Source organism: Esox lucius, chromosome 7, assembly GCF_011004845.1.
Source record: "Esox lucius isolate fEsoLuc1 chromosome 7, fEsoLuc1.pri, whole genome shotgun sequence".
Lineage (NCBI taxonomy): Eukaryota > Metazoa > Chordata > Actinopteri > Esociformes > Esocidae > Esox > Esox lucius.
In genome coordinates, this window is record NC_047575.1 from 45441809 (window position 1) to 45455957 (window position 14149).

The 14149-nt window shown below is 46.2% G+C and overlaps 1 protein-coding gene across 4 annotated transcripts in view; it reads left to right on the forward strand.

Moving 5' to 3' along the window:
* ppp2r2bb (protein phosphatase 2, regulatory subunit B, beta b) overlaps positions 1-14149 on the forward strand; it is a 71305-nt gene that overhangs the window by 24005 nt on the left and 33151 nt on the right. For 2 of the 4 annotated variants that reach the window (XM_034293529.1, XM_034293527.1), the window contains exon 1: positions 4890-5696. The exons of the other annotated variants lie outside the window; for them this stretch is intronic. Coding sequence is in view for 1 of the 2 variants with exons in the window: in XM_034293527.1 (XP_034149418.1) it covers positions 5627-5696 (70 nt within the window). In the remaining variant the exon portion in view is untranslated. Of the gene's footprint in view, positions 1-4889; positions 5697-14149 lie in introns of those variants that run through there. 4 annotated transcript variants of the gene reach the window in all.

Below are 14149 nucleotides of genomic sequence, written 5' to 3' on the forward strand. Positions count from 1 at the left end.
AACAACTGTTCTGAGTGTGTCTGACATTCCTCTGCACGTATTAGATAGAGAAAATTGCAGTAGTCATCATGATTTAAGCAGGACTATAGATTATCCTCTTGAAGGCTGCTTTTAATCCGCTCTCTGTCAGCTAGGCCTCCCTCTCTGCCCTTCCATCTTCTTCTGGGTGTTTGTTGTGCAGTCTGCAATATTCTGGAAAATGAATGTCCTTTTTCTTGCTCTCCGTGTACCCCTCATCTTTCCCTCCGCTCTCTCCCTCACCTCCCCCTCCTGCTTTTCCTGACTTCTAATTCACTGTACCTGTGTTACGAACGCCGAGAGTAGATGAGTTGGCTTTTTTACTAAAAGCAGTTTGAGGAGCATATTGAGGTGTCTTGAGTCGCCAGGGGCGGCGCAGATCTGATCTCCTAATTCATTCCACTCTTGTAACCGTGACCCTAACCCTAATTCGGACTACGTTCTGCTTGTCTGTTCACTGGTATTACGACGCTCTCGTGGGCCAGCCTCTCACACCTCACCCCCGAGCAGTACTGGTCCAATCACACCCACACACTCTAGCCGCGTGTTTAGATTAAAACAAATAAAAAATAATCCCGATTCAAATCGGTCCGTTCCGTCGTCTTACTAAGGTTGTGTTTCCCGATTATTAAGGACAACGGTTGGGAGCATTCTGCTGCCAGTCCTGTCCTGTAAGTACAGCCTGTCCTCCAGATGAAGGCCAATGCTTCTAGCATTATCTGTTACTCTGGCCATGCGCGAGCTGTAATACAATAATGTTCCACTATCAGAGAAGACAGCGGCTTGATTACTTCTAGAAATATGTATATTTGTTATAATTTGCAGTAGGCTACTTATTAATTATTTTATTGTCAGAACAGCTGAAAGTATGGAATGGGAGGTAGATGCAGTGCAGACAGGAGAGTGGTCAGGACCAAGGCTTATGAAGCACTTTTTCACCACAAAGTATCTTATCAAACAGCACCTCATGATAGAGTAAATGTTCAACCAAAGAAAGACTACTTTCCCATGCCTCTGCAGCTACAGAGAGCCGATGCCAGTTCACCCAGAGTTGACCTATCAGAAGGAGGGATTTAATTAGCAGGACCTCCAAGTCCTCCTGTTCCCTGCTCCTCCTCACCCTGGCGCCTGGCCAGATTTGCCAAAGTCTCAATCCTATTTGCTATAAATAAAATTAGGCCAAGTGGAGCCGGTCGCAGCTTGCTCTGCGTTTCTGAGGACTGTGTATTGTTTATCCAGCGACTGTAGTTCAACCAGTCTGTGTTTTTGTTTGGTGGACCATTCGTCCGCCTGGGTTTTACACTGATCTCTACGCAGACGGAGGTCAAGGCCTGCTGTCTGCCGTGGAGGTCGAGAAGGGACGGTAGTTCACAGCGCCAGGCAGGCCGTAGTGTTTCGGAGCTGGATGGAGCATGGCAACCCCATGTCAAAGCGGTGCCAGGCTCGGCGTGTGGTTGACAGGCGATAACTGCGTTGTTGGGTGAGATATGGAGAGGGACCCCGCGTTGGTTCCCTGTAGCCCTTGTGGCAGCAGCAGGGAGCCAGCAGGCCATGGTTGGGGGGGGGGGGGGGGCTGTTCGGTTAGGAGGCTGTTCTCTGTTGAAGGACATCCCACTGTGTTCCAGTCAGGCTCTCTAGCCCTGCCGTCTACCACAGCCATTGTGTGAGGAAGTGAGGCCATTACTGTCCGCGCGTTTCGGTAGCAGGTGTCCCATTATAAGAGCAAGGATGCCGGAATATTCCGCCTCATACACTTCGATGGCTGGTATAATGATGGTTCTGAGATAACACTCTGCACTGATGTGTAGTGTCTCACTGGGGCTCGGTCAAACTGCTCTGCTGCTCCTTGAAGCTGGAGCTAATTCAGACTTCATGCTGTGTCTGACACACACAATCACTCGTGTGCACACACACACACACACAATCACTCGCACACACCCTCATACACACACCCTAATTCAGCGACCTGACACAGAATGGCCATTCATTGGGTCTCCGTGAAACTACTGCAGTGGTCTAGGAAGCTGCAGCTTCAACTGTCAGATTACTGATGCCAGTCTTCCTCAAGGCTTCCTCAAGGCTCCTCAAGGCTCCTCAAGGCTCCTCAAGGCTTCCTCAAGGCTTCCTCAAGGCTCCTCAAGGCTTCCTCAAGGCTCTTTCTAAAATGGTGCCACTCCAAAAGCCCACTTGAAACAGTGTGTGTTTTAGTGTGTGTGTGCGTGCGCGTGCATGCATGTGAGTGTGTACGTCTGTCTGAAGATCTTGCCATGCTGTTTGTCAGGATTCAGAAGTTTCCATGGCCCAGTAGGAGCACCTTTGGGGGGAGCAGATACAGGAGATTGACAGCTGTGGACAGGTGGCTGAAACATCTGCAGGGACTGTGTGATGCGCTGTGTGGTCGGCACGGCTAAAATCCCTAAGGAATGTTTCCGACACCTTGTTTAATCAACGCTTCAAAGAATTCAGGCTGTTCTAGAGGCACGGATCCTACCCGATACCCGATAGATGTACCTAATAAAGTGACCACTTTGTGTGTGTGTGTGTTATTTTTATTTTTTTATATTTCACATTCAACCAACATCAAGTGTCATTTGAAATCCTGCGGCCTAGTTTACTTGCATGGCTGTGCCTGATCAATCTGAGGACTTGCAGGGGGTTAAAAAAATTATAGGGGCCTTTACATTTTAGAATATAGGCTACAGTCGTGCTCATAAGTTTGCATACCCTGGCAGAAATTGTGAAATGTTGGCATTTATTTGGAAAATGACTGATCATGCAAAAAAAACTGTCTTATTTAAGGATAGTAATCATATGAAGCCACTTGTTTATTATCACATAGTTTTTGGGCTCCTTTTTAAATCATAATGATTACAGAAATCACTCAAAAGGCCCTGACCAAAGGTTTACATACCCTTGAATGTTTGGCTTTGTTACAGACACACAAGGTGACACACACAGGTGAAAATTACAATTAAAGGTGATTTTCCCACACCTGGGGCTTTTTAAATTGCAATTAGTGTCTGTGTATAAATAGTCAATGAGTTTGTTAGCTCTCACATGGATGCACTGAGGTAATAGAACTTTATAAAGATGAAAAAGGATATAAAAAGATATCCAAAGCCTTACAAATGCCAGTCAGTACTGTTCAATCACTTATTAAGAAGTGGAAAATTCAGGGATCTCTTGATACCAAGCCAAGGTCAGGTAGACCAAGAAAGATTTCAGCCAAAACTGTCCCAATAATTTTTCGGGATACAAAGAAAAACCCACAGGTAACCTCAGGAGAAATGCAGGCTGCTCTGGAAAAAGACGGTGTGGTTGTTTCAAGGAGCACAATACAACGATACTTGAACATAAATGAGCTGCATGGTCAAATTGCCAGAAAGAAGCCTTCACTGCGCCAATGCCACAAAAAAGACGGTTACAATATGCCCGACAACACCTTGACACGCCTCCCAGCTTCTGGCACACTGTAATTTGGAGTGACAAAACCAAATAGAGCTTTATGGTCACTACCATAAGCGCTATGTTTGGAGAGGGGTCAACAAGGCCTATAGTGAACAGAATACCATCCCCACTGTGAAGCATGGTGGTGGCTCACTGATGTTATGGGTGGGGGGGGTGAGCTCTAAAGGCACGAGGAATCTTGTGAAAATTGATGTGAAATAAAGATGAATGCAGCATGTTATCAGAAAATACTGGCAAACAATTTGCATTCTTCTGCACGAAGGCTGCATATAGGACGTTCTTGGACTTTTCAGCACGACAATGACCCTAAGCACAAGGCCAGGTTGACCCTCTAGTGGTTACAGCAGAAAAAGATGAAGGTTCTGGAGTGGCCATCACCGTCTCCTGAATTTAATATCATCGACATTTGAACAGGGGTCAGTTCATTTATTTTCTTTGTTGCCATGTTTTGTTTTATGATTGTGCCATTCTGTTGTGATCTACAGTTGAATGTGAATCCCATAAGAAATAAAAGACAATTAAAGGTGATTTTCCCACACCTGGGGCTTTTTAAATTGCAATTAGTGTATGTGTATATGTGTATGATGCACTGAGGTAATAGAACTTTATAAAGATGAAAAAGGATATAAAAAGATATCCAAAGCCTTACAAATGCCATGTGTTTTGCCTGCTCACTCATGTTTTCTTTACAAATGGTACATATATTTCCAATTATCCAAGGGTATGCAAACTTTTGAGCACAACTGTGTATATATATATATAATCAAAACATGAAAACACGCCCATGTATAAATATGGCTGTGTTTTCATGATTTTGACCTCAAGAAGTAATTTAGAAATAGTCAGAAATTTTACCTATTACGGAATTTTACCTCAGTTAGGAATTTTGCCGTAGTAAGGCTGCTCCGTCGTCCTTCCCTGTGAGAGCAGTCACTTCTGCCTTTTAACCTCATCCATCAGACGGCTTCTCCCCCGCAGCCTCCCAGTCCCCCGCTAACAGAGCACATCCCATTGGGGCGACTCCGGAGGAAAATCAATGCCTTTTTTTAATTCCCTCTTCCTCGTACCTGCACCCCTGAGCGCTCAAATAGAATGATCATTGTGTTTGGAGAGACACCCCCCCCCCTCCCAGACGGCGCAGACAAACTCCACACTGAGCACCTCCTGATTAAAAAGCATTAATGTGTGATGTGATGTGTAGGTTTATGATGCTACGGGGATAGTAACGTTGGGAATATTCAACTGGTCCTTAGGTGGGTGTGGATGGATGGAGCTTCTGGTGATGTCATGCACGCGTGGGTGACCCTCATTAAGGGGGGGGGGGGTGTAGATAATGGTCGTCTAGCTGCAGAGCAGTGGGCTGTTAAATAACCAGCACTGTAGCAGAATGTTTCAATGTAGGTGCTTGGCAGACAAGGAGACTGACAGACGTCCACCGCGTTCATTGCCTTCCCCAACCAGGGAAAATGTAATTGGAAATGCCCGAACAGACACACACACACTTAAATTATGAACACTGTTGAAATATGTGATATTCCCATGATTTGAAGGGTACTTGTGCGCGCACACACACACACACACACACACATTCTATGATGCTGACGCAGGTCGACTGAGCCAAGCTGCCGGGGAGGAGCCAGTAACGCAATGCGCGAATGGAGCAGTGGCTACAGCAGGCAGCAGTGGAGCGCACCGGGTGAGGTTAGCGGCAGAGCGACACGTCGAGGCGAAACGGGTGAATCAAGACGACAAGAGGAAACTGACCCGGCTATGCAAGCGGACTGAGGCCAAGTAACCTGTCCAGTGACACACTGCTCTGCCTGCGCTTATTTTCTGGACTGTTTTATTGCCCTGCTGGCAATGGAGAGGAAAATGCGCAGCTGTTCTCTTGCTGTCGGTTTTATAGTTTCCTTTCTCACACTTTAATTCGAGCCACTTTGTGCCTGACAACCTGCATCGCTTTTTTTCTCCTATGACATTGAATCGAACGGTCGGGTTATTCATTCAGGAAGAAATTGTGAGGTTACTGTGAATCATGACGACCAGCGCACCGCTCGTGTCGACCGTGTGCTGAAGCGATGTTTCAGGACCATGGATACTTGTTTCTCTGTTTCTGGCATAAAAAATAAAGGCGTCACAAATGGATGAAGAAATTGACACCCGAAAAATCAACAACAGCTTCCTCCGGGACCACAACTATGCAACTGAAGGTAGCCTATTTATCCATATTGAATTATGCAAACCGGTGTTCCACCGGCTGCACGTAGGCTATCATGGAATTGTTCCAATTTTGTAGGCGGTTTTGGGGGTGCGGCACTTGGCGTTATTAAGGAAAACGGCGTGCGTTACTGACTTGTCACAGGCTATGCTTGTCTAAAATGAACAGTATTTTAGTCTCTTATCCAATTATGATAGTTTCTTATGTACACTTCCCAAGGAAAGAGGGTCACTTAATTCACTGGTATATTTATTTTGCATTGACGAGGTGTTAAGATGGGCGATACAATACACACATATTTGTTATTTCAGTGTATTCGGAATGAATCACTGAAGCTATGCACATCGCGTGGCTTGAGACGTGGTTCTTTAAGTCCAGAACGGACTTGGTGACACAGTTCCCACTGGGAATTGGATTATCCCTCTGGCAACTAACCTACCACTGCAGATCACGTACGGCATCATGTTGACTATTTCGCGTCGACCACCTTGGCAAATGTGTGTCATTCGTGTTGGACTTCGTTAGGCTATTGATATGGATTTCTAAGCATATAAAAAACATTTTCGAAAATTGTATGTAAAGAATACTTATAGCACATTCCACCTGCTGTCCTGGCGTCCGTTTGGGCTTTATGATTGACCTCGAGTATGTGCTGTGTTTGTAGTAGTGTAATACAGTTTTACAGTGCAGGTAATAGCGCAGAATATTACCCCGCACAGCAGGATTCAGCAATTATTTTATTTGACTTTCAGAATTAAAGTTCAGTTCCACGGGCATTGTCGTTCAACGTAAATTCTATGCAAGTTTGGAAACACTCATTAAAAGACAAATCGGATTCTGACGGTTTTCATTGGGTTTCCCGTCTCGTGATTTATGAATCCAGGGCTGTATCTAGAGCTAGGCAACAGCGGGCAGGGAAATCATGTTTAGCCCAACCCCTGTTATCTAAAGGTGAGGGCACTTACACTCACGGTCGGTTGGAGCAAAAATCTGTATGGAAGGGGGGATGGGCAATAATTGAAGAGGAGAGAGCACTGAAATAACCATGTCGGATTAAAACTGAACCCCCAGAAAGGCAGATGTCACTGTTTTCAGGCAGATACAACACACAAAACAAGCTTAGCTGTGATTTCTCTGCAATTCCACCCTCTGAAGGTAGCCTGGACCTGTATGTTCTCTCTGTCAGTAATCAACAGCCCTGCTAAGCTGTACGCCAGAGGCACTTTCCAGAAAGGCTTAACCTGTGCCATTCTTTCCCACTGAAAGTGTTGTTGCATTGTCTTAGCGTGAGACCTGCTTTCCTGCTGGGTGATGCCATAAGGTCCTTGAAGTTCAACCGTGTTCCCAGTACTTCATAGCTAGAGGAAATGGAAGGTTTTTACAGAAACATTTTACAAAAAGCTCCTAAGAGTATAGCTCCCGGTTTATTCCTATGTATAATTTTTCAGAGGTTAAGACCAAAGCCTCGGGTGAAAAATGAGCAGCAGGGGGAACAGACAGGTTTATTCCTCATTCAGATTAATCCCAGGTGTTATTAGAACTGTTAAGATTTGCTGGATAATCATTTAGACAATGTTTTTGTAACTGATATTTTGTAATTAATGATACCCTAGATTTAACTGGATATGTGTTAGCTCACTTTACATGTGAATGCCCCAAAAATTTGTCAATTGACATATTATGGTTTTACTTTTGTTATTGATTCTTTATTGTCAACAAAAAATGTATTTGCAACAATGACAAAATTATAAAATTCTCCACATTCAACACAATGTAGAGAAACAAACGCTGTCCCCCTCCCCCACATATCCTCCAGAAAAGCAGATTACCCCCATCTCTGTCTCCAGCTTTTCTCAAGGGCAAGAAGCTGGAGGGGGACTCAAGGCTGCCAGTAACCCCCCCCCCCCCCCCCCCCACCTAAGAGCCCAGGTTAAGCCTGTTTCCGAGTGAACAACCTCCATCACCCCCTGACATACCGCCTAGCAGCTTAGTATGCCCCCCTTGATCTCTCCCCCCCCCCCCCCCCCCCACAGACTGTAAATAATTCAGGTACGTCCATCAGAGGAATACCCCCCCCCCCCCCCCCCCCCCCCCCCCCCCGGTCTGGGGTAGTGCTCTAACACAAGGTTGCCTACGTCCTGTAAGGGAGGGAGCCAAGAGGTTGGCTCCATCTCACCATTACCACAGAAACACCTGCCATACATAACCTCTGTGGCTCTGGAAACACTCATGTCCTCAGTCTAATCGAATCTAATCTCTGGTCATGACCGGGAGGTCTCGGGGGGGGGGGGGGGTACGGTTTTCAGCAGACAGCAAAGTTTTAAATGAATCTGTACCATGTGTTCATAACTTTTATTTATTCCAAATTGTATTGTATAATTGTATTATAGTCTACTTTCATCGTATTGCTGATCTTTGAATCTCATACCAATGCTATTCATCCCCATATGAACAGCATTGCTATGTTAGGGGACATGTAATAACTAGCAGAGAAAGGAACTATTTGGCACCCACTGTCCATGGCCTTTAGAGCAGGGAACATGTCATTAGGAGACAGGAGGAACCCATAGACTTCAGAGCAGGGAACACGTCATTAGGAGACAGGAGGAACCCATAGACTTCAGAGCAGGGAACATGTCATTAGGAGACAGGAGGAACCCATAGACTTCAGAGCAGGGAACACGTCATTAGAAGTCAGGAGGAACCCATAGACTTCAGAGCAGGGAACATGTCATTAGGAGACAGGAGGAACCCATAGACTTCAGAGCAGGGAACACGTCATTAGGAGTCAGGAGGAACCCATAGACTTGGCAAGAAGCTTAACTGATATCCTTTACCATGGTCCGATGCTACTGGATTGACAACCAGATTAAAAAATGATGACTCATACATTTTTAAATATCTTATGGTCCATGTTGTTTTTGTGGTGGGCAGTGTTAGCATCCTTCAACAGAGAAAATGACAAAACTGAACCTACTGCATGGTACCATGAGTGTATCTGCATTTCACCAATTTAGACACCAATCCCCCTCGATTCCACTTGGCTTCCTCTTCTGGGTCTAGGCTAGGTCAATGGGCAAAGAATGGCAAGGGAATAAAAAAAAGAAAAACACGAGTGAGAACAGAGCAGTCATTAGAGCAGGGCATCGGAGCAGAGCAGTCACAACATCCATGATCCTCTAGGGCCTTTATCCAGGGGGAATACCACAGCAACACTGTGATCTCTTTCCCCTCAGCGAACCTTTGGGAGAGAGCCTCCGCCTTCCGAGAGATGCTGTGGATTAGTCCTGAGTGAATGCACTCACTATAAAGTGGGGAGAAGTGTGCGTGTGTGCGTGCACGTGTCGTGCACGTGTCGTGCACTGATTGTGCCCTCTGTAATCACATCTCAGCTAAGAGGGCTCATCCTCTCGTCTCTCAGCCTGCCTCCACCCTGACAGGTACAGGGATTTATGGACTTCCCAATTCACACAAAATGGACACGGCTGCTAAGGGGCAGCGGAGGGACTGCCCAGGAGTGGCGTCACGTACAGGGACAGACGTGTTGGCCTTTCTGCAGTGACACACTGTAAAACAACGCTCTGTCTAAAGGCTTTTAGCCCAAGCATGTCAGTCTGTGGTAATATTTTGGAATATTATATGTTGCCCCAAAATGTAATACAGTTATAATCTTCTAAGGCTATGGCATTGTTCATCTGACTATGACCTAAATTTGTATTCACGTAAATGTTCTAAAGTTTGGTGTGACTTAGAAATGTCCTTGTTTTCCACGATAACATACATGAGAAAAAGTAGGAAATTCAGCAAAACTAATAGGAAATGCAGTCATTGACAAGAATAGAAATACAGATTTTAAATTGAAATATTAGTTGTGTCCTTCAAACAAGGAAACAATTAAAATCAAAGAAAAGAATGACATTTCGATTTGACCCCAAACATTTGAACAGTAGTGTAGATAGTTGTCCAAAACTAAATATGGAGTTAAACGACATGTAAGAGGCTATATGAGACTAAGTGCGTATCTGGAATTTCCGAGCTGAATGGCCTCTGTTTATGCTGTGTCAACAGATTTAACAAACCACTCTCAGGAAATACAGGATATTGACAGATTGAGTGACAGCTTTACAAGCAGAGTAGATTTGCCAAACCAGAGAGGAAACCGAATGACCAAGTCCACATCTAGCATTAATCCCAGAGGGTTCTTTAGTCCACCCTAACTCTGCTTTAATGTTAGTGGGTTTATGGTTAATGTTGAGCAGACGATAATGCTGGTTTTGGCAGCCTGTGTGTGCCAGCAGCGGCCATTGAAAAAAATCCATTGTTTGAAAGGAGAACTGTCTGTAAGTTTTAAACGCCTACAGAGCGCGGCGGTTTCGGTACAACTGTAGTCGTCCTCTTGGGTTTGTGTCCGCGGATCTGGACCCGGGTGTCGTGCAACTCAGCGGTCGAACCTAGGAATCATCACAGGTCTCAAATGTCTCACTCCGTCCAGGTCTCAAATGTCTCACTCCATCCAGGTCTCAAATGTCTCACTCCGTCCAGGTCTCAAATGTCTCACTCCGTCCAGGTCTCAAATGTCTCACTCCGTCCAGGTCTCAAATATCTCACTCCGTCCAGGTCTCAAATGTCTCACTCCGTCCAGGTCTCAAATGTCTCACTCCGTCCAGGTCTCAAATGTCTCACTCCGTCCAGGTCTCAAATGTCTCACTCCGTCCAGGTCTCAAATATCTCACTCCGTCCAGGTCTCAAATGTCTCACTCCGTCCAGGTCTCAAATGTCTCACTCCGTCCAGGTCTCAAATGTCTCACTCCGTCCAGGTCTCAAATGTCTCACTCCGTCCTCGATCAAAAAGATGGAAAGTTGCTTTGCTGCACTGATCGATGCTGGGATTGATGCAGGGGTCCTGGGAGGCTCCCGGAGGTGCCCCACCAGAATCCACAAATAATCCTTACGCCTCAGAGTGGGACTGGGTGGTTCAGGGGAAGGAGAGGGGTGGGCTGAGTAGGTTTTTATTAACCTGGGAGCGGGTTGACCGAGAATGTTCCTTTGGAGGTGCCTACCAATACACTACCGCTGGCCACAGCAACTCATACCAATACACTACCGCTGGCCACAGCAACTCATACCAATACACTACCGCTAGCCACACCAACTCATACCAATACACTACCGCTAGCCACAGCAACTCATACCAATACACTACCGCTAGCCACACCAACTCATACCAATACACTACCGCTAGCCACACCAACTCATACCAATACACTACCGCTGGCCACAGCAACTCATACCAATACACTACCGCTGGCCACAGCAACTCATACCAATACACTACCGCTGGCCACAACAACTCATACCAATACACTACCGCTGGCCACAGCAACTCATACCAATACACTACCGCTAGCCACAGCAACTCATACCAATACACTACCGCTAGCCACAGCAACTCATACCAATACACTACCGCTGGCCACAGCAACTCATACCAATACACTACCGCTAGCCACAGCAACTCATACCAATACACTACCGCTAGCCACACCAACTCATACCAATACACTACCGCTAGCCACAGCAACTCATACCAATACACTACCGCTAGCCACAGCAACTCATACCAATACACTACCGCTAGCCACAGCAACTCATACCAATACACTACCGCTGGCCACAGCAACTCATACCAATACACTACCGCTAGCCACAGCAACTCATACCAATACACTACCGCTAGCCACACCAACTCATACCAATACACTACCGCTAGCCACAGCAACTCATACCAATACACTACCGCTAGCCACACCAACTCATACCAATACACTACCGCTAGCCACACCAACTCATACCAATACACTACCGCTGGCCACAGCAACTCATACCAATACACTACCGCTGGCCACAGCAACTCATACCAATACACTACCGCTGGCCACAACAACTCATACCAATACACTACCGCTAGCCACAGCAACTAATACAAATACACTACAGCTAGCCACAACAACTCATACCAATACACTACCGCTAGCCACAACAACTAATACAAATACACTACAGCTAGCCACAACAACTCATACCAATACACTACCGCTAGCCACAACAACTCATACCAATACACTACCGCTAGCCACACCAACTAATACAAATACACTACCGCTAGCCACACCAACTCATACCAATACACTACCGCTAGCCACACCAACTCATACCAATACACTACCGCTGGCCACAGCAACTCATACCAATACACTACCGCTGGCCACAGCAACTCATACCAATACACTACCGCTGGCCACAACAACTCATACCAATACACTACCGCTGGCCACAGCAACTCATACCAATACACTACCGCTAGCCACAGCAACTCATACCAATACACTACCGCTAGCCACAGCAACTCATACCAATACACTACCGCTGGCCACAGCAACTCATACCAATACACTACCGCTAGCCACAGCAACTCATACCAATACACTACCGCTAGCCACACCAACTCATACCAATACACTACCGCTAGCCACAGCAACTCATACCAATACACTACCGCTAGCCACAGCAACTCATACCAATACACTACCGCTGGCCACAGCAACTCATACCAATACACTACCGCTAGCCACAGCAACTCATACCAATACACTACCGCTAGCCACACCAACTCATACCAATACACTACCGCTAGCCACAGCAACTCATACCAATACACTACCGCTAGCCACACCAACTCATACCAATACACTACCGCTAGCCACACCAACTCATACCAATACACTACCGCTGGCCACAGCAACTCATACCAATACACTACCGCTGGCCACAGCAACTCATACCAATACACTACCGCTGGCCACAACAACTCATACCAATACACTACCGCTAGCCACAGCAACTAATACAAATACACTACAGCTAGCCACAACAACTCATACCAATACACTACCGCTAGCCACAACAACTAATACAAATACACTACAGCTAGCCACAACAACTCATACCAATACACTACCGCTAGCCACAACAACTCATACCAATACACTACCGCTAGCCACACCAACTAATACAAATACACTACCGCTAGCCACAGCAACTCATACCAATACACTACCGCTGGCCACAGCAACTAATACCAATACACTACCGCTAGCCACAGCAACTCATACCAATACACTACCGCTAGCCACAGCAACTCATACCAATACACTACCGCTAGCCACAGCAACTCATACCAATACACTACCGCTGGCCACAGCAACTCATACCAATACACTACCGCTGGCCACAGCAACTCATACCAATACACTACCGCTGGCCACAGCAACTCATACCAATACACTACCGCTGGCCACAGCAACTCATACCAATACACTACCGCTAGCCACAGCAACTCATACCAATACGCTACCGCTAGCCACAGCAACTCATACCAATACACTACCGCTAGCCAGAGCAACTCATACCAATACACTAGCGCTGGCCACAGCAACTCATACCAATACACTACCGCTGGCCACAGCAACTCATACCAATACACTACCGCTAGCCACACCAACTCATACCAATACACTACCGCTAGCCACAGCAACTCATACCAATACACTACCGCTAGCCACACCAACTCATACCAATACACTACCGCTAGCCACACCAACTCATACCAATACACTACCGCTGGCCACAGCAACTCATACCAATACACTACCGCTGGCCACAGCAACTCATACCAATACACTTCCGCTGGCCACAACAACTCATACCAATACACTACCGCTAGCCACAGCAACTAATACAAATACACTACAGCTAGCCACAACAACTCATACCAATACACTACCGCTAGCCACAACAACTAATACAAATACACTACAGCTAGCCACAACAACTCATACCAATACACTACCGCTAGCCACAACAACTCATACCAATACACTACCGCTAGCCACACCAACTAATACAAATACACTACCGCTAGCCACAGCAACTCATACCAATACACTACCGCTGGCCACAGCAACTCATACAAATACACTACCGCTAGCCACAGCAACTCATACCAATACACTACCGCTAGCCACAGCAACTCATACCAATACACTACTGTTAGCCACAGCAACTCATACCAATACACTATCGCTGGCCACAACAACTAATACAAATACACTACCGCTAGCCACAGCAACTCATACCAATACACTACCGCTGGCCACAGCAACTCATACAAATACACTACCGCTAGCCACAACAACTCATACAAATACACTACCGCTGGCCACAGCAACTCATACCAATACACTACCGCTAGCCACAGCAACTCATACCAATACACTACCGCTAGCCACAACAACTCATACAAATACACTACCGCTGGCCACAACAACTCATACAAATACACTACCGCTGGCCACAGCAACTCATACCAATACACTACCGCTAGCC